Source organism: Gadus chalcogrammus, chromosome 19 (assembly GCF_026213295.1).
Source record: "Gadus chalcogrammus isolate NIFS_2021 chromosome 19, NIFS_Gcha_1.0, whole genome shotgun sequence".
NCBI lineage: Eukaryota > Metazoa > Chordata > Actinopteri > Gadiformes > Gadidae > Gadus > Gadus chalcogrammus.
The window spans coordinates 13,691,615-13,713,592 of record NC_079430.1 but is presented as its reverse complement, the minus strand read 5'-3'; the positions used below and the strand labels follow the sequence as shown (position 1 = coordinate 13,713,592).

Below are 21,978 nucleotides of genomic sequence, written 5' to 3'. Positions count from 1 at the left end.
CACACACGCACACACACACACACACCCTCCTCTTGTCCACGCCTTGGCGACATACTTTCTATTGTCATCTATTCTATAGGATTCTATTCTGCTGAAATGCAGTCTAGTCTAATGCATTCTATTATCAGATAAAGAAACACAGTTTGCTGTCGTTTTTCATTCTATTCTAATTAAATAGATTTGAAAGTTTTCCAATCAAATCTACTCTATTCTTCAGCGGAGCGACAATATGCATATTTATGATATAATTGCCGAGACTAATCTATTTTGGCAGTTGGAAAAGATAAGATAAAAATCATTATGCAGACATTATATGATTAATACTTGGCCATTCATCAATCACCAATTAATGGCGAATCACATCTAAAGTTTTATCTAGATAACAACAACTCTGACTGAGGAGGAAGAGCGGGCCACTCCTTAACCAACGGCGACCAACAATGACAACTCAGCTTCAGTCTCAGCCGCTTCTTTAACATTACGGACCAGCGGTGCTGCCGACTTTAACCGTTACCAGGACTAGATTTACCTAACGAGGAGAGACGGACAGCATAAGAAGATGGTCTTATAAACCCAGAGAGAGAGAGAGAGAGAGAGAGAGAGAGAGAGAGAGAGAGAGAGAGAGAGAGAGAGAGAGAGAGAGAGAGAGAGAGAGTTGCTGTACTCTGCTATTGTTATGTTTTGCGGCTCGCAGCCTGAGTTCACATCGTTCAGGAGCAGAGGTGTGTAACCGTCGACAACAGACCCCCCCCCCCCCCGCCCCGCCCCTCCTCCCCCTCTCAGCATTCGTTCCAAGGTTAAAACCCTGGGAAAGGAAAACACACCAAACACGGGACCGCCAAGACCCCTGGAGAGCAGGGGCTGATGGGAGTTGTAGTTCTTAAGTCAGAGTAAAAGACTACAGCCTGGAGTTTGGGTGGGGGCGAGGGGGTTTCGGGAAAGGCTATGAACGGATAATTCTACAGGATGGTTCAGGTTGTCACCCTAGCTTGTAATTAGCAGAGCGGGAAACTGGGCTAGGGGGGCGGGCCGTAATCTGACCCGTCACTCAGAGAACAGCGTTGTTGGGTGATGTCAGCGAACGCCTCAGGAGAGTTTATTTATGTACAGGACTTAAAACTATTGATTACTATTGGACTGAGTTAAGGAAAGCATGGTTTGTATATGTCAAGTGATTTATTTTTAGGAATTTATGGCAAATTTAAAACTAAACGTGATCACGAACACACACACAGACACACGCAAGCTCCAAATGTACTAGAATTGACTGTCTTCAGAGTGAAGTACCTCTCTCTATTTATTCTTACATTGTTACACTATACATGCCTCGTTGTTAGGTTGTACTCTTGTGTTTTGGTAATGTCCAATTGGAAACAATTGTGTTGTTGAAGCGCATGGAAAGTTAAATACAAAGCAGAAAACACGTCAATAAAGTTCTAATTGAATTGAGAGCAAGAGACAGAGGGCGAGAGGTAGAGCAAGAGAACATGAGATAGAAAAAAAGAGAGAGAGAGAGAGAGAGAGAGAGAGAGAGGAGAGAGAGAGAGAGAGAGAGAGAGAGAGAGAGAGAGAGAGAGAGAGATCAAGGTAGAGAGACAGAGAGACAGAGAGACAGAGAGAGAGAGAGAGAGAGAGAGAGAGAGAGAGAGAGAGACAGAGAGAGAGAGAGAGTCATCAGGGTAGGGTCAGAGAGTGAGAGCACCCTGCGCGTGTCCAGTGGGTGTTAAGGGCTTCCCCATCACTGAGTGGCCCATCACTGCCATAATGACGGCCCTCAGCTCCTAAAGAGGCCAGTTAGCCCCCCACTCTGAGCCTTTGTATGGGGGGGGAGAGAGGGGGGGGGCGTGGTACCGGAGAGAGACACCACAACAAAGACAGGAACTTAAACCTCTCACCAGGAGAGACTTTGAAACTTTGAAGTCAGAGGGCGGGAGGGAGGAAGGGGTCCCTTTCCTTCTGTCTCCTTCCTCCCCCTCTGCGCTCCATGCCCCCCCCCCTCTGTTTCCTGCCCTCCTCATCCTTCCTAAACTCTCTCTCTCCTCCTCCTATCAGACAGCAGAGCTTCCAGCTTGGCCTCCTATCTGCATCCTCTCCTCCTCCTCCTCTTTAGTCGTCTCTCTAAAACTCTCACTCCTGTTGGTTCAGATTCTGTTCCGTCCCGTTTTTTCCGTGCATTCCCCGCACCTCTTCTCTCCTTCTCCCTTCCTATCTGGTCAACTCTCCCCTCGTCTCCTCTCCCCTCGTCTCCTCTCCCCTCCTCTACTTGAGAAAAACTCTTCCCTCTGTCGAGAGAGAGAGAGAGAGAGAGAGAGAGAGAGAGAGAGAGAGAGAGAGAGAGAGAGAGAGAGAGAGAGAGAGAGAGAGAGCGAGAGAAAGGAAGGAAATTGCCACAAAGTACCCCGGGTCACATTTGAATAATCTTGTTTAGTGTCTAGCCTCGTCTGTAACTTCTAGTCGGTTCACAACAGGTTGCTGCATGCTAACGCTAGCATAGCACGCTAGTATGGTGCCCTGAAGGACGAGAGCTCCATTAATGAGATACAGGACGGCGGATCTCAGAGTCTCTCTCACAGAGGGTCTGAAAACAGACGGATGGAGCTTTTTTTTTTGCTTTTTCTTGCTTTTCACCTGAAACTTTTATTTTCAGGGTTTTACTTTCTGTGGGCAGGTGACGTGAGGACAAGGGTGAAAACGGCTGGGTGGTCTCTCTCTCTCTCTCTCTCTCTCTCTCTCTCTCTCTCTCTCTCTCTCTCTCTCTCTCTCTCTCTCTCTCTCTCTCTCTCTCTCTCTCTCTCTCTACACCAAATAAACGTAAACACACAAAGCACAGTAAAATAAGCAGACATTAGATAGAAAGTAGAAAGCGCTGCAGGTGGGGGTGGGAGGGGCGGGACCGGCAGTAAACCAGGACAGCAGGGGGCCTGCGCGGACACGCCCAGACATCAGAGAGAGAACCTCGTTCCTAATTTTAATAAGTTAATGATTAACAGCCTTGGTCTGGCTGCTCATCAATCACCACAGCCCCTCCCGTACTGAGAAACCTAACGTGTGGACCATTGATCCCAGCGTGGCTGCGTCGTGACACGCACTCAAGCTGTCAAGCTGATTGGACTGCAGTGCATTGTGGGTTAGGAAGAGGAAGCAGGCTAGTCCTAACTAAGGTAGTCTAATTCCTGTGGCAGGCCGGAATGCTGAAATCACTATTTAAACGTACAGAACATGACTGCAAGGCGTGTATACCTGTGTGTTCTGTGATTAAAAAGATGTGTGTGTTCTGTGATAAGGCCAGCAAAAAGAATGTGAATGCGGTTGTGGCGTGTGTGCCTGGTGTATGTGTGTGTGTGTGTGTGTGTGTGTGTGTGTGTGTGTGTGTGTGTGTGTGTGTGTGTGTGTGTGTGTGTGTGTGTGTGTGTGTGTGTGTGTGTGGGCATTTTCCAGACATGGCAGATCTTTATACAAATCACACGGCTAAAGAAGAATTTACATTCAACAGGTTCGGTATTTTAAACAGGACATCTCCCAGGATACAGGAGGAAGACACAGAAGTTCAGCATTATGGGATGGATACATGGATATATGTGTGTGTGTATGCGTGCATAATATGTGTGTATATATATGTGTGTATATCTACATGTGTGTGTGTGTATGTGCAGCGTGTGATGGATAGTTCAGCGGTCAGCCGTGAACTACAGTAACGAGTGGCCCCGGGCTCCCCCCCCCCCCCCGTGTTACAGGGGCCCGGGCGGGGCCAGCTGTCGGCTCTCGGCCGTCGCCGGCCCCTCGCTACGGAATCTCACAGCAGCGCTGACCGGGCTCATTCCACGCATTACCCACATGGCTCTGCTGGGCTGGGGGGGGGCGTCGGCGTGGAGACGGGCCCCCCCCCCGCTAGATAAGATGGCTCGCGGGGCCCCTCCGACCCTGGTCTTCAAAGGGCCAGCAGCAACACGAACCCGGGGCCCGAGCGTTCCTGCCAGGGCGGGACGGGGCGGATCGGAGCGGGATAGGTCCCGGCTATTCCGGACGATGACATCGACACTGACACACACGTCCACATGGCCGTCACAGTGGGGGCCCCCACCGACCACAAGATCAACAAACACGGAATGTGTCGCACCAAGGGGGGGAGGGGGGAGACGAGGGCTTTGAACGTTCTCTCGCTCGGTCACCTACTTGGTCATTCACTCGTTCACTCAGTCGTTTGTTCAGTCGTTCACTCAGTCGTTTGTTCGTTCACTCACTCGTTCACTCACTCGTTCACTCACTCGTTCACTCACTCTTTCACAAAATTTTAGGTTCACTCGTTCACTCACTCGTTCACTCACTCCTTCACTTACTCGTTCACTCACTCCTTCACTTACTCGTTCACTCACTCACTCGGACGGGCTGTACTATAGCTTGACACTTAGAAAACACACACACACAAGCTCGTGCGCACACACACTCAACCCACTTTAGGAATGACCACAAACAGACAAATGGACACACATACACACATACACAAGACTTATTCGGTCAGGATTTGGGGAAATGTCTCATTGTATAATTTAGATGTGATTATTAAATCATAGATATTTAGAGAAAGATCCAGGGTGAGGGCAGTGTGTGTGTGTGTGTGTGTGTGTGTGTGTTCTTAACATTGCATTTGACCCCTAGAGGTAACAGACTGGCCGCCCACACACCCCTCCTCTCTTAGACAAACCTGCTGTTTAACACACACACACACACACACACACACACACACACACACACACACACACACACACACACACACACACACACACACACACACACACACACACACACACACACACACACACACACAAACACACACAGCTGCTTTAACCAAGGCTCTCCTCAACCTAAACAGGGTCAACCTGTTAGGGTCAAAGGTTAAACCACCGGCAGTGGGCCATGAACCGGCCTCAGGGCAGAGATGAAGACAAGCCCCCCGTTAACGACATCCTCTGACGAGTCACGGCCCCCCTGATGAGTCCACAGGGACGCCAACGGTGTGGGAGCTTCTGTGCCTCCCTGCTATCAGGAGAGAAGGAAAACCCCCGAACAACCCAGACGTGGCCCAGAACGGCCCAGAATGCACCAGGGCACCCAGCGGGAGCCAATGTGGGCGCGCTGCCCATGTTGGGAGGCTCCCTGGAGAGGAGGAGGAGGAGGAGGAGGAGGAGGAGGAAAGAGGGGGGAGAGAGGGGGTTTGGATGTGAGACTGAACAGTAGGCTGGCTAGACAGGGGGGAGACAGGGAGGGAGGGGGGAGGTTTGGGTAGAGACAGGGGGGAGACAGGGAGGGAGGGAGGGGGGAGGTTTGGGTCGAGACAGGGGGGAGACAGGGAGGGAGGGAGGGGGGAGGTTTGGGTCAGGACAGGGGGGAGACTGGGAGGGAGAGGGAGGTTTGGGTCGAGACAGGGGGGAGACTGGGAGGGAGAGGGAGGTTTGGGTCGAGACAGGGGGGAGACAGGGAGGGAGGGGGAGGTTTGGGTAGAGACAGGGGGGAGACAGGGAGGGAGGGGGGAGGTTTGGGTCGAGATAGGGGGGAGACAGGGAGGGAGGGAGGGGGGAGGTTTGGGTCGAGACAGGGGGGAGACAGGGAGGGAGGGAGGGGGGAGGTTTGGGTCGAGACATCCCAAAGGGGTCCCGGAAGACGAAAAAAATGTAACGCAGGCATCGTAAATTCCTAAATCGTTTTGGGAATTTACGATGCGTGCGTTTAATGTTTTATTGCCAGCGAGGTTAGGCTATTGCTGGGTGGTGGCAGTACGGCGCAGTGGATAATGGTGGTGCGACTCCCATACAAAAGTTCTGGGTTCGATCCCCGATGTCCTACAAGCATTACCTTTAGGCAGTGTTGAGCATGATGTCTCAACCCTGCCTTCTGCTCAACAACACGTCTCTCATAAACCGGGGGGGGGGGGGGGGGGGGCTTCGGCGGCCGCTGACTGAGGTGATATGATTTGAACACTAAAGATCAGCGCGCTCTGCGCTCCTCTACTCTGCCTCTACTCTGCCTCTACTCTGCCTCTACTCTGCCTCTTCCTGTTTCCCTGGAAGCTGGGAGAAGGAGGTGCCATCAGCATACCTTAGCTACTTGGCATTTCCTGTTACACTGGGTACACAGAGCCACACACACACGAACACACGCACACACACACACACACACACACACACACACACACACACACACACACACACACACACACACACACACACACACACACACACACACACACACACACACACACACCTCCTGAATGAGACATCCAAATAAGACATCAGGTCGCACATTAGCAGCCACAGAAATTTTATTTGCTAGGCGTATGACTCAGGGACCTACACAACCACACACACACACACACACACACACACACACACACACACACACACACACACACACACACACACACACACACACACACACACACACACACACACACACACACACACACACACACACACACAAACACAGACATTTGCACACCTTGCAGACACACTGACTGTACAGGCAATACCACACACTCACAGACAGAGATAATCACACACTGTACACACACTATAGAAAGAAACACACACACACACACACACACACACCTTCTATAGGAAAGTCCATGTGTAGACACTTAGATAAACAAAGATGCGGACACACTTGCGGATACGGAGATATCGGATATAAACACAGACACACAAATCAGAGGACTAACCGATTTTATTCTATCCACCCAATACAATTCCCCTTCCAGTTGACACACACACACACAAACACACACAGACACAGACACACACACTGGTCACATTATTACAGCCTTCCTGTCTGTCCCGACACCTGGTAATCTGATAAAGTGTGTCTGCAGCATGCATGTTATTTCCCTCTGTCACATGGGACACCTGAGGACACCTCAGGGCTAGGCAGGAGCAGGGCTAGACAGGGCCAGACAGGGCTGGACAGGGCCAGGGCTAGACAGGGCCAGACAGGGCCAGATAGGGCCAGGGCTAAACAGGGCTAGTCAGGGCCAAGGCTAAACAGGGCCAGACAGGGCCAAGGCTAAACAGGGCCAGACAGGGCCAGGGCTAGACAGGGCCAGACAGGGCTGGACAGGGCCAGGGCTAGACAGGGCCAGGGCTAAACAGGGCTAGACAGGGCCAAGGCTAAACAGGGCCAAGGCTAAACAGGGCCAGACAGGGCCAGACAGGGCCAGGACAGGGCTAGACAGGGCCAGAACAGGGCTAGACAGGGCCAGAACAGGGCCAGAACAGGGCTAGACAGGGCCAGAACAGGGCCAGGGCTAAACAGGGCTAGACAGGGCCAGGGCTAAACAGGGCCAGAACAGGGCTAGAACAGGGCTGGTTCAGGACTAGAACAGGGCTAGAACAGGGCTAGAACAGGGCTGGAGACAGGGCTAAACAGGGCTAAAAGATGAGGACAGCCCTCCCACCCCACACACATGACAAGAAACCCGTTAACCAAAACTGATGAATATCTCATGTTAAGTGTAATCGTGACGCATTCAATTCCCAACATCAAATGTGAAATTAAGCATGCCTGTAAGCTGCATAACCAAAACTAGATCTCCAACTGTCAAGGCCAGCTCCTTTACAGCACATGTAAAACCCAGCGCAGACCCGTAACACTCAGTAGCGGGACTTTTATTTTGGTATTCCTGTAACTGAACACTTCTGACAGAAGATTAAGTGAGGTAGTCTTTTTAATAGACCTACCCGGAGGCAAATATGAGATGTGATTATGTCGCTTTTATTTTGATAGACACGACACCAACAAGTGTCCTGAAGGGGGATGGAGGAGCTTTCATTTTGATGGAGCCGTAACTGGAGACTGTTCTGAGGTGCGATTAAGTCGCTTTTATTTTGATAGCGCGGTAACTCCAGACGTCTCTGAGGGAGTGGCAGGTTTTGTTTAGCCGACGCTCCGAGAGAACGGATATTTGTGTGAAACCTGAATGAAATCCAGAGACGTTGGGCAAAGTGTGTGTGTGTGTGTGCGTTTGTGTGTCTATGTTGTCATCTCAGGATGTGTGTGTGTGTCTGAGATGTCATCTCAGGATGTTTGTGATCTCCCACCTGTGGTCTCCGGGATATCAGATCACCGGGAGATAGAACTGGGATCGAGGACAGTCTGGACCTGACACTTAATGGATGCTGGTTTGATAGAGAGAGCTGGTGGATCTCTTTCCATCAGCTCTCTCTATAAAAGGTTCTCACCATGTCAGGATGGTGAGAACCTCTCTCTCTCTCTCTCTCTCTCTCTCTCTCTCTCTCTCTCTCTCTCTCTCTCTCTCTCTCTCTCTCTCTCTCTCTCTCTCTCTCTCTCTCTCTCTCTCTCTCTCTCTCTCTCTCTCTCTCTCTCTCTCTCTCTCTCTCTCTCTCTCTCTCTCTGTCACTATGTCACTCTCCCTCTCTGCAGTTGAAGGTGCAGGGCCGGAGGGCACGGTCGAGTTGAACGGTGTCAACAACACATCTAAGTATGCTCAGCTCTACCCATGATGCACTGGGGCTCTGCACAGCAATGCCGATGATGCCAAGTGGACTTACCTTTTGTGTGTGTGTACTGTATGTGTGTGTGTAAGTGTGTGTGTGTGTGTACTGTATGTGTTAGCGCTGTGTGTGTACTGTGTGTGCACTGTATGTACTGTGGGTGCACTGTATGTGTGGTATGTGTGTGTGTGTGTGTGTGTGTGTGTGTGTGTGTGTGTGTGTGTGTGTGTGTGTGTGTGTGTGTGTGTGTGTTCAGCAGCCTTTCCAAGCTGTCAGTGCAGAACGCTGGTTGCCCTGACAACATTAGACGCTGTAAGAGGACCCCTAGGAGATGTGCGCACGGGTGTGTGCGTGCGTGTGTGTGCGTGCATGCATGCATGTGTTGTGCATGTGTGTGTGAGTGACAAACGGGCAACTCAACACTTAGGTAATCAAAGGGAATTCCAGGAGATAATTTTGGAAAGCACCACGACACGCAGTAATTCAGACAGCGAGAGAAGCTTGATGCAACACGTTCCCACACATTAGCCACTAGCTGTCGGAGCTACAAACCAACAGCATGGAGGCCGCTAACAGTGGAAACCTTTCACATCAGACGCCATCCACTGCAGAGGCTATTAGCAAGCAGCCAAACCTATCAGCTGCAGCTGCTGCTAGCACTACTGGCAGTAGAGGCAGTAGCAGTAGAAGCGACTGGCAATAGATGATATTAGCCATCGACTCTTTTTTTCACTCACTTATAAGCTATAGAAACTACTAGCTGGCTAAGCTTTTATCTGTGAAGCGACAAGTTGCTATAGTCAAAGCTTTTAGCCGTACAAACTACTAGCTGTCCAAGCTAATAACCACAGAGGCTTTATCTATAGAGGCCATTAGCATTTGAGGCTAATTGGGTGTAGATGCTGCCGACTAAATAAGCTCATGGCGGTAGATGCTATTAGCAAGAGAAGCTAACGGCTGTATGAGCTATCAGCTACAGAAGACAGCGCACCTGTCACTGAGTCCTCCTCGGGGCTAACAGGTTAACAGTAAGTCTGATTGACGTCTCCGTGAACAGCACAAAGGAGGATGAAATCAGCATTCTTCAGTGTAACATCAACGTCTCCCAGAGAGGCCGGGATGACTGAGAAGCCTCAAGGGCGCCTCGACAGAATAAATGTTCAACAATTATTTGTTGAACATATTCAATTATTTGTTGAAATATTCAATTATTTGAAGCAAATAATTTAATATTTGGCTTTGAAATATTTAACAGCGAAAGAGTTCGGACAAGTTATTCAACTATTGAATAACTTGTAATGAAGGAGTTCCTGTGATAACTTTTGACAGCGTCCGTTTAACTTCTGTATAAACAAAAAAAGACAATATAATTTGTATTATATATATTGACATTTGCCATATATATTTAAAGACACGAAACAGGTTGTGCCGTGGGGTTGGGGCGTTTCACTCCCAGTTGAAGGTTCTGGGTCTGATCTCCGATGTCTGCTCATACCTGTCCTGTAGTCACCTGAGACGTGCACCGCTGACCCCTGACCCCTACCGAATGACATGGGGTCTCTGTATGACTCACCGGTTGCATCTGACCCCTGACCCCTAGCTAATGACATAGGGTCTCTGTATGACCCGGTGGTTAAATCTGTCCTCCAGTGCGGCCGTTTGACTGGTGGGAGAACTGGTTCAGAGGGTCTGATGGCTGCTGCCCTCCCCCCTCTCATCTTTAGCACGCATGTCAGTATGGACATGTGGAAACAGCTGGTCACTGTCACTCACGGCCCAGAGAGACACGGGGCAACGGAGAGAGACAGAGGATGGTACTGCCAGAGAGAGAGAGAGAGAGAGAGAGAGAGAGAGAGAGAGAGAGAGAGAGAGAGAGAGAAATAGGTGGGGGTTCAGTTACAGTAATACTCCTCGTTTTTAATCCACTTGAGTTTGAGTGAAGTGCTGGCCTGCAGCATGTAGGACTAGACATAGGCCTGGCCTGACAGGGAGCGAGATGGAGAGCAAAAGACACACACACACACACACACACACACACACACACACACACACACACACACACACACACACACACACACACACACACACACACACACACACACACACACACACACACACACGCCATTCAGAAGCAGAGAGAGAGAGAGTTGCATGGAGGTGGATTAGGATCGAGGAAGCTCAGCATTGGATCCACAACTTTCACTTCGTTGACAATCGGAGGAATGGCAACCTAGGTGTTTTAAATATGAAAAGCATAATGTAGCCAGGGTATTCCTCTGCCTTCTAATAATGGTTGACAAGCTAAAGATAACGATTGATCCCTCTGACGGTGAGAGCCAACTCCACCTCACGTTACAGAAACACTTTTGTCCTGAGTCTGTTCCGTTTAATCAATTACAGAAAACACTCTTAAATTACCGGTCAACACATGTTGGCTGACCGCTAGTATGCCGGCACACACTGCGTGTGTGTGTGTGTGTGTGTGTGTGTGTGTGTGTGTGTGTGTGTGTGTGTGTGTGTGTGTGTGTGTGTGTGTGTGTGTGTGTGTGTGTGTGTGTGTGTGTGTGTGCAGAGGAATGAATGTGATCTGCTGATATCACTTACAGCCGGGACCATCTGGGAATGTCCGCCAGACAGACAGACACGCGATCTACAGGGAAGACATACCCCAGTCATCCACCCAGGACTAGGCCCAGATCCACCCAGTAAGACCACATTAAGACCCAGTAAGACCCACAAGACCCAGTCAGACCCACGAGACCCCCCAGACCAAACCCAAACCCAGTCAGACCCACAAGACCCAGTCAGACCCACAAGACCCCCCAGACCAGACCCTAACCCAGTCAGACCTAAAAGACCCAGACACACCTCCAGATCAGACCCAGCTCGACCAGACTCAGGGTACCAGACCCCAAGATCAGGGTGGGCGACAGTGTGTGAAGCCCTCCTCTTCAGGGCGTTTCAGAGACTGTAGAAACCTGTTGAATGGACAGCTGCTGCCCAGCTCCGAGGTGTCTAGGGTCTGCTGTTCCCCGCTGTACTGGTAAATGTTAAATGGACGGCATTTTTAGGCCGCGCTGCTCTAACCAGTGGCCACTCAAAGCGCTGTACCCATTCATTCACACATTCACACACAGATGGCGGCCAATCATGCGAGGTGACAGCCAGCTTGTCGGGAGCAGTGAGGGTGAGATGCCTTGCTCAGACAGGGACACCTCGAAACCTTATCTAGGAGGAGCCAGGGTTGGAACTGACAACCTTCTGGTTACCAGCCAACCCGCTCTACCTCCTGAGCCACACGCCGCCCTCTCACTCAACTCTCCAAACATGTGGTTGTGAGGTCGTTTTTTCCTCTGTTGTGTAGTGGCAAAGAAATCCCCCCCCTGGGGATCAGAAGCGTCCGTCCATCCATCTGTCTATCTTTCCATCTATCTGACCAGATCCGTCTTTACACCAGTGTAGCAGCCTCGACCGACATGATTTGGACGCGTGTGAGGACAAGACAAACACACACAACACTGGGTCTCATCCGTCAGGTAGAGGTCAGAGGTCATCCCTTCCCCCTCCTGTTCCGACTGACCCCCCCCCTGCTCTGATCTGTGGGGGTCATCTGTCCTCACACCGTGTGTGTGTGTGTGTGTGTGTGTGTGTGTGTGTGTGTGTGTGTGTGTGTGTGTGTGTGTGTGTGTGTGTGTGTGTGTGTGTGTGTGTGTGTGTGTGTGTGTGTGTGTGTGTGTGTCATGTCCTGTCCACACCTGCGGCTAAATCATGTTTCTCTTCCCGGTACGATGACGCATGACACAGGGAGATAAGAGAGGAGAACAGAGGAGAGGAGGGAGGGCGGCCCGGGAGGGGGGGGTATGGGGGAAGTCCATAAAAAACTCTCTCCCTCCCTCTCTCCCTCCCTCTCTCCCTCCCTCTCTCCATCCCTCTCTCTCTGCCTCAATTCCTTTCTGTCTTTCTTTCCCCCTCTGTCCCTCACTCCCCCCACTCTCAGTCTTTCTCTCCCCCTCTCCCCTTCTCTCTCCATCCGCCCACTCTGTCTCTCTCTCTCTTCCCCTCACCCCTTCTCTCTCTCTCTCTCCAACCCCCTCTCTCCCCTACCTTTCTCTCCCCCTATCTGCTCCCACCCTCCCTCCCTCTTACATTTTATGGCTCATTTCAGCATAATCTCAAGCATCACACAACACACATCGGCGGTGTAAAACTAAAAACGCACACTAAGCCCTTAAACTAACGCCGCTGAGCACCACACACACACACACGCACACACACACACACACACACACACACAGCGTTATCAAATTTAGCTCACGGTTTACGGCACGTCGACAGAATGTGTTGAGTCTGCGTCTGATTGGCCCGACACGCAGCAAAGCCCCCTGGGATACCGTGGCAATGTGATTATGTTGAAACTTTATACAGCGACGACACAAAAGAGAGGGAGACGGCCGGGAGAGAAGGAGGGAAAGGGAGGGGGAGTGTGTGTGTGTGTGTGTGTGTGTGTGTGTGTGTGTGTGTGTGTGTGTGTGTGTGTGTGTGTGTGTGTGTGTGTGTGTGTGTGTGTGTGTGTGTGTGCGTGCGTGCGTGCGTGCGTGCGTGCGTGCGTGCGTGCGTGCGTGCGTGCGTGCGTGCGTGCGTGCGTGCGTGCGTGCGTGCGTGCGTGCGTGCGTGCGTGCGTGCGTGCGTGCGTGCGTTAGCATGCAATGAGATATCTCTCCCTATATCTCATAAAGAGTGAATATAGAATATATTCCTTCACATTGGTAGGGGCAGAGGGTCTGTCAAACGTAAACACTCACCATCGATCAGGAGTGAAACCGTTTCATTCATTGTTTCCATTTCCTGACTGTGTTGGAGCCACTGGGCCAAAGGCCAATAAGGCTTATAGTGCCATTCCCTCCGACTTGTGATTCTTCCATCACAGCTCTCTATTTATATGCTGGTGGAGTGTGTTTGTGTAACAGTAGAGTCTTGTTCAGAGGCAAACCACTTTGATAAGAAGGCTTCATATTACGATGGGAGAACTCACAACACACACACACACACACACACACACACACACACACACACACACACACACACACACACACACACACACACACACACACACACACACACACACACACACACAGCAATGGAATCACACACACTAACACCATTTTGAAATAACTTGTGTGTCAAACTATGCAACTATTTTATCTATTTACCAAGAGGGACTTGATAGTCGTTATGGTGTTTGTCTCCATGACTGGAAGGTTCTGGGTTCGATGCCCTGCCTAGCCAGATGCCCGTACCCCTACCTTAGAACCTTCTCCTTCATGACATGAATCAAACAATCCACCGTGACTCTGAAGCATCTGCTGATAACGAAACACGATCGGCGTAAACCCTTATCCTAGCTATCTTTGTTCTATACAGGGAATGGGTTAACCTAGCGATTGTTAGTGCTTGGCACTTGGTTCTATGAACATCCTTACTGTACCGACAGTGATTTAACGTTTCTCTTTCTTCTGACAAATGTACTTATTGTAAGTCACTCTGGGTAAAACGTCTGCTGATTGTCCTGAAGGTTAGTGTTGATGTAAATGAACCCAGTTCCATGTTCTGAGCAGCAGGGAGCATTGAGGGACTCGGGCTCTGGGGCGCCCACAGGTTGACAACGAAGCTCAAGACACGACTTTCAACAACGCCAGGCTTTCACTTTCCTTAACTTATGCAGAGAGTTGAACAACCATCCACTCCAGTTTTTTTTTTCCCGACCTCGCTTCCATTACGGCATCGTTGAAGTAATTAAAAGGGACGAGTACAGACATGTGAAATGCTTGGGAGAGATCCAACATCGCTTTACGCCTGAAAACTCAACACTCATGATCTCAGCTCTCAGTCCGTCTCCCAGGTACAACCGTATGTTATTTATCAAACTTCTTTTCACGATTTTTCAAACTTTCAAACACCGTTGTCTTAGATAGATAGATAGATAGATTGATACATTAATCATCCCATAGGGACATTTAGGGCATCCAGTAGCACACACACACACACACACACACACACACACACACACACACACACACACACACACACACACACACACACACACACACACACACACACACACACACACACACACACACACACACACACACAAAAGGAATCTAAACCACTCACAGGTATACAATGAAAGGGTAAGGAGTACAGAGAATGCCTGATAAAGACAGATCCTATGATACATTGAACATGATGATAAGGTAGGATGGTGGAGGAGTATGTGCAGCGGTGGTAGTGCAAAAGTAAACAGTCAGTGTCTTAAAGGACGACGGTATGATGCGTATTGGCAAGAAAGTCGAGCCAATTCAGAACCCCCTCCGTTAGCGAAATCACAAGTGGGAGGGTCACCCCAGGTGAATGACGGACGGATCGGCCACTCTGGTAGGCTGATCCGGACCTCATCCCCCATGCGTCATGTGACACTAGAGGGTCCGTTTGGACCAATCAACGGCACACCTGGCGGCAAAAACAGGGAGTGCTGACCTCATGACCTTACGGTCCCGGGGTAGGTGGGGTTCGTTTTCTGTGTTTGAGCGATAAGACTCTGAGCCGAACAAAGAGGGGCGTCGACGGTGGGGGACGTGGAAACGACGCGATTGGACGGATAAAGTGACCAGATAATAACTAAGTGAGTGAGTGAGAGAACGAGAGAGAGAGAGAGAGAGAGAGAGAGAGAAAGATGATCGAAACAGAGAGGCAGAGACAGAGAGAGAGTGCGAGTTTATAATTCACTCATAGAGATGAATGCAGGGCATTGTTAGAAGGAGACGGACGGCAAAAGCAGCATTCAGTGCTTGTTAGTGTCTTGTTGGTAGCCTGCTGCTAGGAGCATACGTTAGCATAGCGTTAGCCAGCCCACCCTTGCCCCAGGCACTTCCTCACACAAGCGGCCCGCCCGGCGGGGTTGAAAGGTCACCACGACATTGCTAATGGTTAGCTAACATTTGACCTCAGGGTGGGTGTGTCCTGGGGGGGGGGAGGGGGGGCATCAGAGGCCCTTAGGGACCCAGAAGGGCCATAAAACTTTAGATAGCTCCACATCTTCTCGAGCTGTGAGTCTGAACGATATCAATAAAAAGTCAATATCTGAACGGCAACAGAAGCGTTGCATAGAGACGTCTTCCAGTTATTTCAGCCAACAGCCTGGATTTTTTCCGAACTTTAACATCTGGAATCATTTTCCGATATTTTTTATCAGTGTGACTGATTCAAACATGGGCCCAGAGGACTGAAACAAAAAAGCTGTCCTATTAAATTTTACTTTACGGAGTCAGATACACATGTCTGTACACTATATAATGCAATTCTTATTGAGCTACCGTTAGAATACTGCAGGCCTCCAACATATGCTTCAGATTAATACTTAAGAGTGAGTGATGGAGTGAATGATGGAGAGAGACGTAGGGTGTAATATATATAAATATATAGAGACAGAGAGAGAGCAAGATACAACCCCCCCTCCCACCCCCCACCCACACACACACACACACACACTGGCCCAGAAACAAACGCACACACAAACACACACACACACGCACACACACCGAGAGGGAGAGAGAGAGAGAGAGAGAGATGGTATGATTGTTCTGCAATCTCTGACAGGGTAGTTATTCTCTCAAGACATCTAATGTACCATTTCTGACATTTAGATGAATGTCAGTGGTATTATCTTGCAGTGTGTGTGTGTGTGTGTGTGTGTGTGTGTGTGTGTGTGTGTGTGTGTGTGTGTGTGTGTGTGTGTGTGTGTGTGTGTGTGTGTGTGTGTGTGTGTGTGTGTTCGTTTCTGGGCCAGTTTGGGAGTTAATGCCCGAATGTGTTTGTTTCTGTCTAATGTTTAACACCCGAGAACAAAGTCTGTGTCGCTGTAAAGAGGCATCTTTCCGACATTCCTTGTGCGTGACTGCGTTCTGCCTCCACCTTACCGGACCCCCCCCCCCCCCCCCCGAAACTAAATCAAGTTCAGCCCCAAATAAAACCACCTGCTGTGTTGCCTGCTTTGATCTGAATGGGGGGGGGGGGGGGGGTCTTCTACAGGCTGCTCCACATCTCCAGCAGATATAACCACACCGCTGCCAGCAGAATGTGTCAAACAGGAATCTGTGTGTGTGTGTGTGTGTGTGTGTGTGTGTGTGTGTGTGTGTGTGTGTGTGTGTGTGTGTGTGTGTGTGTGTGTGTGTGTTTGTGTGTGTGTGTTGTACCCATGTGTGGCATGTATATGCATACATGTGTGTGTGTCTCTGTTATGGTGCGTGCTGTGTGGTGCGATGAAGCCCCATGTTAGTCGCCAGAGAGGCTGCCTGGCCCCATGCGTTACGCTCCTTCCCACCGTTTCCCTCACACGACCAACCACTGGCAAACAAAGCATCCATCACCCTTGGCACCCAGGCAGAAGAACCGGATCCTCCTCTGAGCCCGGAGCAAACACTCAGTGAACAACACGCCGGGCTCAGCGGCCCTGCTGGCTTCCACAGCGTACTCACCGCTCCATACTCATGGTAAATGAACCGCATTCACCCATTCATGCACACATTCACACAACGACGGTGGTGTCAACCCACACAAGGCGACAGCCCGCTCGTCGGGAGCAGTCCCGGTGAGGCGTCTTGCTCAGGGACAACTCGACACTCAGCTAGGAGGAGCCCGGGATTGAGCTACAACCTTCCTGTTACCAGCCAACCCGCTCTACCTCCTGAGCCACATCATGCCGCCCGTTTCGAGTGTCTGCCATAGGAATAACAACTTCTCAGGATTCCCGCCAAGATCAGCCTGATATGAGAACACTGACAAGAGACTCAGACTTCTGTGTACAACTCTGTCGAACGAGTGAGACGACCCGTCAGGACTGAATCATGGATCTCACTGTGTCACTGTGTGTTACGCAGTCTGTGTCAACAACCACTCAGAGGGTGAGGAGGTGAGATTGAGGAGATGAGGGGTGAGGAAGTGAGGGGTGAGGAGACGGTGTCAGAGTGTTTTTCGAGTGCGGGGGGGTCCTACCTGAGACAGAGATGGTCATGGCGGCCTCCAGCGGCCGGTCGTTGTCCAGGTCCTTGCTGAGCCGCAGCTCCCCGGTCCGGTTGTTCAGATCCAGGAGGTTCAGCTCGTTCCCCGACTCGAACCTGAACCTCAGCTCGTCGTCCACGTCGGGGTCCCGCGCGGGGACCGCCCCGATCACCCCCGACGGGAAGCTGTTGGACTTGTTGGTGATGTAGTTGTTGAAGATGATCTCGAAGTCCTGCAGCACCGGCACGTTGTCGTTGACGTCCACCAGCTGCACGTGCACCGTGGCCCGGCTGACCAGCGGCGCCGAGGTGGCCTGCACCACGATCACGTACTCCCGCCGGCTCTCGTAGTCCAGCTCCACCAGCGCCGTCAGGTCCCCGTTGAAGATGTCCAGGGTGAAGAACTCGGGGTTGTTGCCCTCCACGATCTGGTACATGATCTGCGCGTTGGTGCCCTCGTCGGGGTCGGTGGCGCCGATCCTCGCCACCACCGACCCCACGGGCCGGTTCTCCTCCACCCGGACCACCAACACGTCGCGGTCGAACACGGGGGCGTTGTCGTTGATGTCCAGCACGCCCACGTGCACGGCCACGGCCGCCCGCAGCGGGGGGACGCCCTTGTCCACGGCGAAGGCCCTCAGGCTGTAGGAAGGCACGTTCTCGCGGTCCAGCTTGCGCGCCGAGCGGATGATGCCGGAGTACGGCTCGATGAAGAAGTCGCCGTCGCCGTCGTCGCCGCCCGCGAAGGTGTAGCTCAGCCGCCCGTTGGAGCCCGAGTCCTTGTCCATGGCGGAGATCTGCAGGACGCTGGTGTAGACGGGCGCGTCCTCGAACACCGAGCCCTGGTAGACGTCGCGGGGGAACAGCGGCGCGTTGTCGTTGGCGTCCACCACGATGATCTCCACGTACGCCGTGTCCATCTTCTGCGGGATGCCGTTGTCGCGGGCGAAGATGGCCAGCGTGTAGGACGACAGGTCCTCGTAGTCCACCGCCATCTGCGTGGTGATGGCGCCCGTGTCCGGGTGCACCGCGAACTGGGGCACCTTCTCCTCCATCAGGTAGGTGATGCGGGCGTTCTCGCCCGTGTCCTCGTCGGAGGCGGCGATCAACATGACGACGGAGCCCACCGGTTGGTCCTCGTTGAGGAACACCTGGTAGCTGGATCTCTGGAACACGGGCCGGTGCGTGTTGGCGTCCGTCACGTTGATGGACACGCTGGCCGTGTCGGCGCGCGTGCCGTCCGACGCCGTCACCGTCAGCACGTACTGCCGCTCCTGCTGGTAGTCCAGCGGCAGCGCCAGGGTCACCAGCCCGCCGCCGCTCTGGCTGGTGATGGCGAAGCGGTTGCGCGTGTTCCCGCTGGAGATCTGGTAGGTGACCACGCTGTTGACGTCGCGGTCCACCGCCGTCAGCGTGAGCACGCTGGTGCCCACCACCGCGTCCTCGTTGATCTTGAGCTCGTACCGCCGCTCCGTGAAGGCCGGCGTGTTGTCGTTGACGTCCAACACCGTCACGCTCACGCTCGCCGCCGACGACATGGCGGGCACGCCGTGGTCCCGCGCCTCCACGCGGAACTTGTAGAACTCGGTCGACTCGCGGTCCAGCTCGCCGCACGCCGTCACCCAGCCCGTGCTGTTGTTGATGGCGAGCGGGAAGCCCGGCGGCGTGTCCGCCAGCCGGTACTCCAGGCGGGCGTTCTCGCCCGAGTCGGCGTCGATGGCCTGCACGTGGAGCAGCGAGTACCCCACCGCCACGTTCTCCAGCACCGAGGCCTGGAAGGGCGTGCTGACGAACATGGGCGCGTTGTCGTTGACGTCCACCACCTGCACCACCACCATCCCCGTGCCGTTGATGAGCGGCGGCCGTCCCCCGTCCTGCGCCTTGATGCGCAGGTTGTACTCCCGGATGCTCTCGAAGTCCAGGGGGTTGATGATGTCGATGACGCCGGTGGGCGCGTGGATGTAGAACTGCCCCTTGACGTTGCCGCTGATGATGCTGTAGTGCACCTTGGCGTTGTTGCCCTGGTCGCGGTCCGTGGCCTCCACGTGGATCACCTTGGTGTTCACCGCCACGTCCTCGCGCACGCGCACCACGTAGCGCTTCTCGGCGAACTGCGGGTAGTTGTCGTTCTCGTCGTCCACGGCGATGTGCACGGTGGCCGTGGCGCTGAGCGGGCCCGGGTCGCGGCCCTGGTCGTTGGCCTCCACGATGAGCGTGTAGCGGTCGCGCGCCTCGCGGTCGGGCCGCTCGCGCACCCGCACCAGGCCGTTGCGCGCGTCGATCTCGAAGGCCGGGTTGTCGTCGGCGTTGAGGATCTTGTACACCATGTTGGCGTTGGCCGAGGCGTCGCCGTCCGTGGCGCGGATGGTCATCACCTCGAAGCCCACCTCCACGTTCTCCCGGATGCTGTCGCGGTACTCCGTCTGCTCGAACACCGGGCTGTGGTCGTTGGTGTCGGACACGGTCACCGTGACGTAGGTGGTGGCCGAGCGCCGCGGGGTGCCGTGGTCCAGCGCTGTGACCTTGAACACGTGCGTGTCCTTGACCTCGCGGTCCAGCGGGCGCAGCGTGCTGATGGTGCCGCTGCGGGGGTCGATGGTGAACTGGTCGTTGGAGCGGCTGTCGAACATCGACTCCATCACGTACTCCAGCCGGCCCGCCTCGCCCTCATCGGGGTCCGTGGCCCGCGGCGTGATGACCGACGTGCCCGCCTCCTGGTTCTCCGCCAGGGACAGCTGGTAGTTGGGCATCTTGAACGTAGGAGCGTTGTTGACGCTCCTCCTGCCCCGCGGGTGGTCTCGGTGTTGTTGTTGTTGTGGGTCATTGTACATCTCGCGATCAGACTCTAAAGATAAATATCCATGCTCTCCCACTGGCACGGGCGCTGACACAACACGCAAGACCAAGCGCACGGACACGCCGCGCGCTGGAACGGAAACCCCGTGCGCTGGCACGTCCACACCCCTGGACACGCCGCGCGCGTTCAAGTGGGTCTGCAGCAAGCACCGCAGACCCACCTGCGCGCTCTGCTCGCGCGGTGCGCGGCAAAAGTCTTCGGCCAGCAATAAGTTCCCTCGCAAGAAAACCGCGTGCAGCCCGTCAACGGTACACACGGCGTCCTCTAACGGGACGTCTCGCGCAAAGGCGGGCAAAAGTTGGGTGACATTCACGAGCACTTTACCTGCGGCCCAGCAGGGGGTCTCCCCTCCGAGGGTCATGACCTGCGCGATGCGAAAGTCGGGCTTCTCACGGGACGCCGCGCTCTTCCTCCGGTACTTGATGAAGCAGTCCTGGCCGTGCACGTGCACGTTGAACCGGGTCAGGATCACGTCTCCGGACGTGCGCGAGGTGGTACTGAAGTACACGCTCTGCGGGGGTCGTAACGCGCGCGCGCAATCCACCCTCCGGGACAGCCGGATGACCCCGGTGCGCGAGTCCACTCGGAACCAGCTGTGGGTGACCGCGGGGGATAAAGTCCGGTTCACTGTGTAAGTCCAACCGGGACCGGGACCGAGGGAGAGGTCGGCCAGGAGGGCTCCGGGCCGGAGGGTCTCGGAGAGGTCCAGCTCCAGACCCCTCAGCAGCAGCGGCGCGGTGAGGAGGACACACACCCGGAGCCACAAACACACAGGTAGGACCTCCATGGCTCTCACACACACACTCACACTCACAGGAACACGACCTAACCACTAACTCTTCTTCGCCCAGCTCCGCGTCTTGCTTTTATTCCTCGTCTTGCTTCTTTTACTCCTCATGGTGACGGACGGGTCTAGAGTGGCACCGGGAAAGGGCCCCTGGGGTCCGTAGGGGTCCGCGGTCTGCTGAAGCGGCCGCGGAGTCTGACGGCAACTTTTTAAATGACTACAAAATGGCTCCGTGTCTCCTCCTCCTCCTTCAGGAGCTGATTACCATAAACCTGCTGGGATCTCTCCTCTGGGACCCCCCCCCCCCGCTGGGTCCTCATGCTGATTCGAGAGTCCTGGGACACTTGTTGGGTGATTATCGATTAAAATGAAACTGTTGGGGGTCGTTTATTCACTTGATTGTTCTGAGAGGTATTTCACTTTTAAGTTAGTTAGTTCAAGTTCTACTTTATTCATCACGGGTTTGTTGGAAACGGGTTTGTTGGAATATATAAATCAATGAAATTACCAAATTCAGAAATATAAAAAATAAAACAGACACCACCAGTATCATGTCACTTCACGTCGCTTCATCTTATGTGAACGTTGTGTTTTTATGTTTTAAAACGTAAAGGCATGTCCTGGAATGCCATCAAGGTTACACAACGCATTTATCAGGTCCAGTACTAATTTACACACCATTAAAAAAGAAAAGCGAGTGGAAGGTTAAACAGCGGGTTGTGTGATGTGTGTTAGATGTGTTTGCTGTTTCTATCTGTGGACATCAAACGGCTGAGAGCG

The 21,978-nt window shown here is 52.8% G+C and overlaps 1 protein-coding gene across 1 annotated transcript in view; it reads right to left on the bottom strand.

Annotated features, from left to right (window-relative positions):
- celsr1a (cadherin EGF LAG seven-pass G-type receptor 1a) overlaps positions 1-21,410 on the bottom strand; it is a 91,332-nt gene extending 69,922 nt beyond the window's left edge. The window contains exon 1 of the mRNA XM_056578433.1: positions 17,550-21,410. Coding sequence (XP_056434408.1) covers positions 17,550-21,198 — 3,649 coding nt within the window. The 5' untranslated portion in view covers positions 21,199-21,410. The remainder of the gene's footprint in view (positions 1-17,549) is intronic.
- Positions 21,411-21,978: the final 568 nt, after the last annotated feature.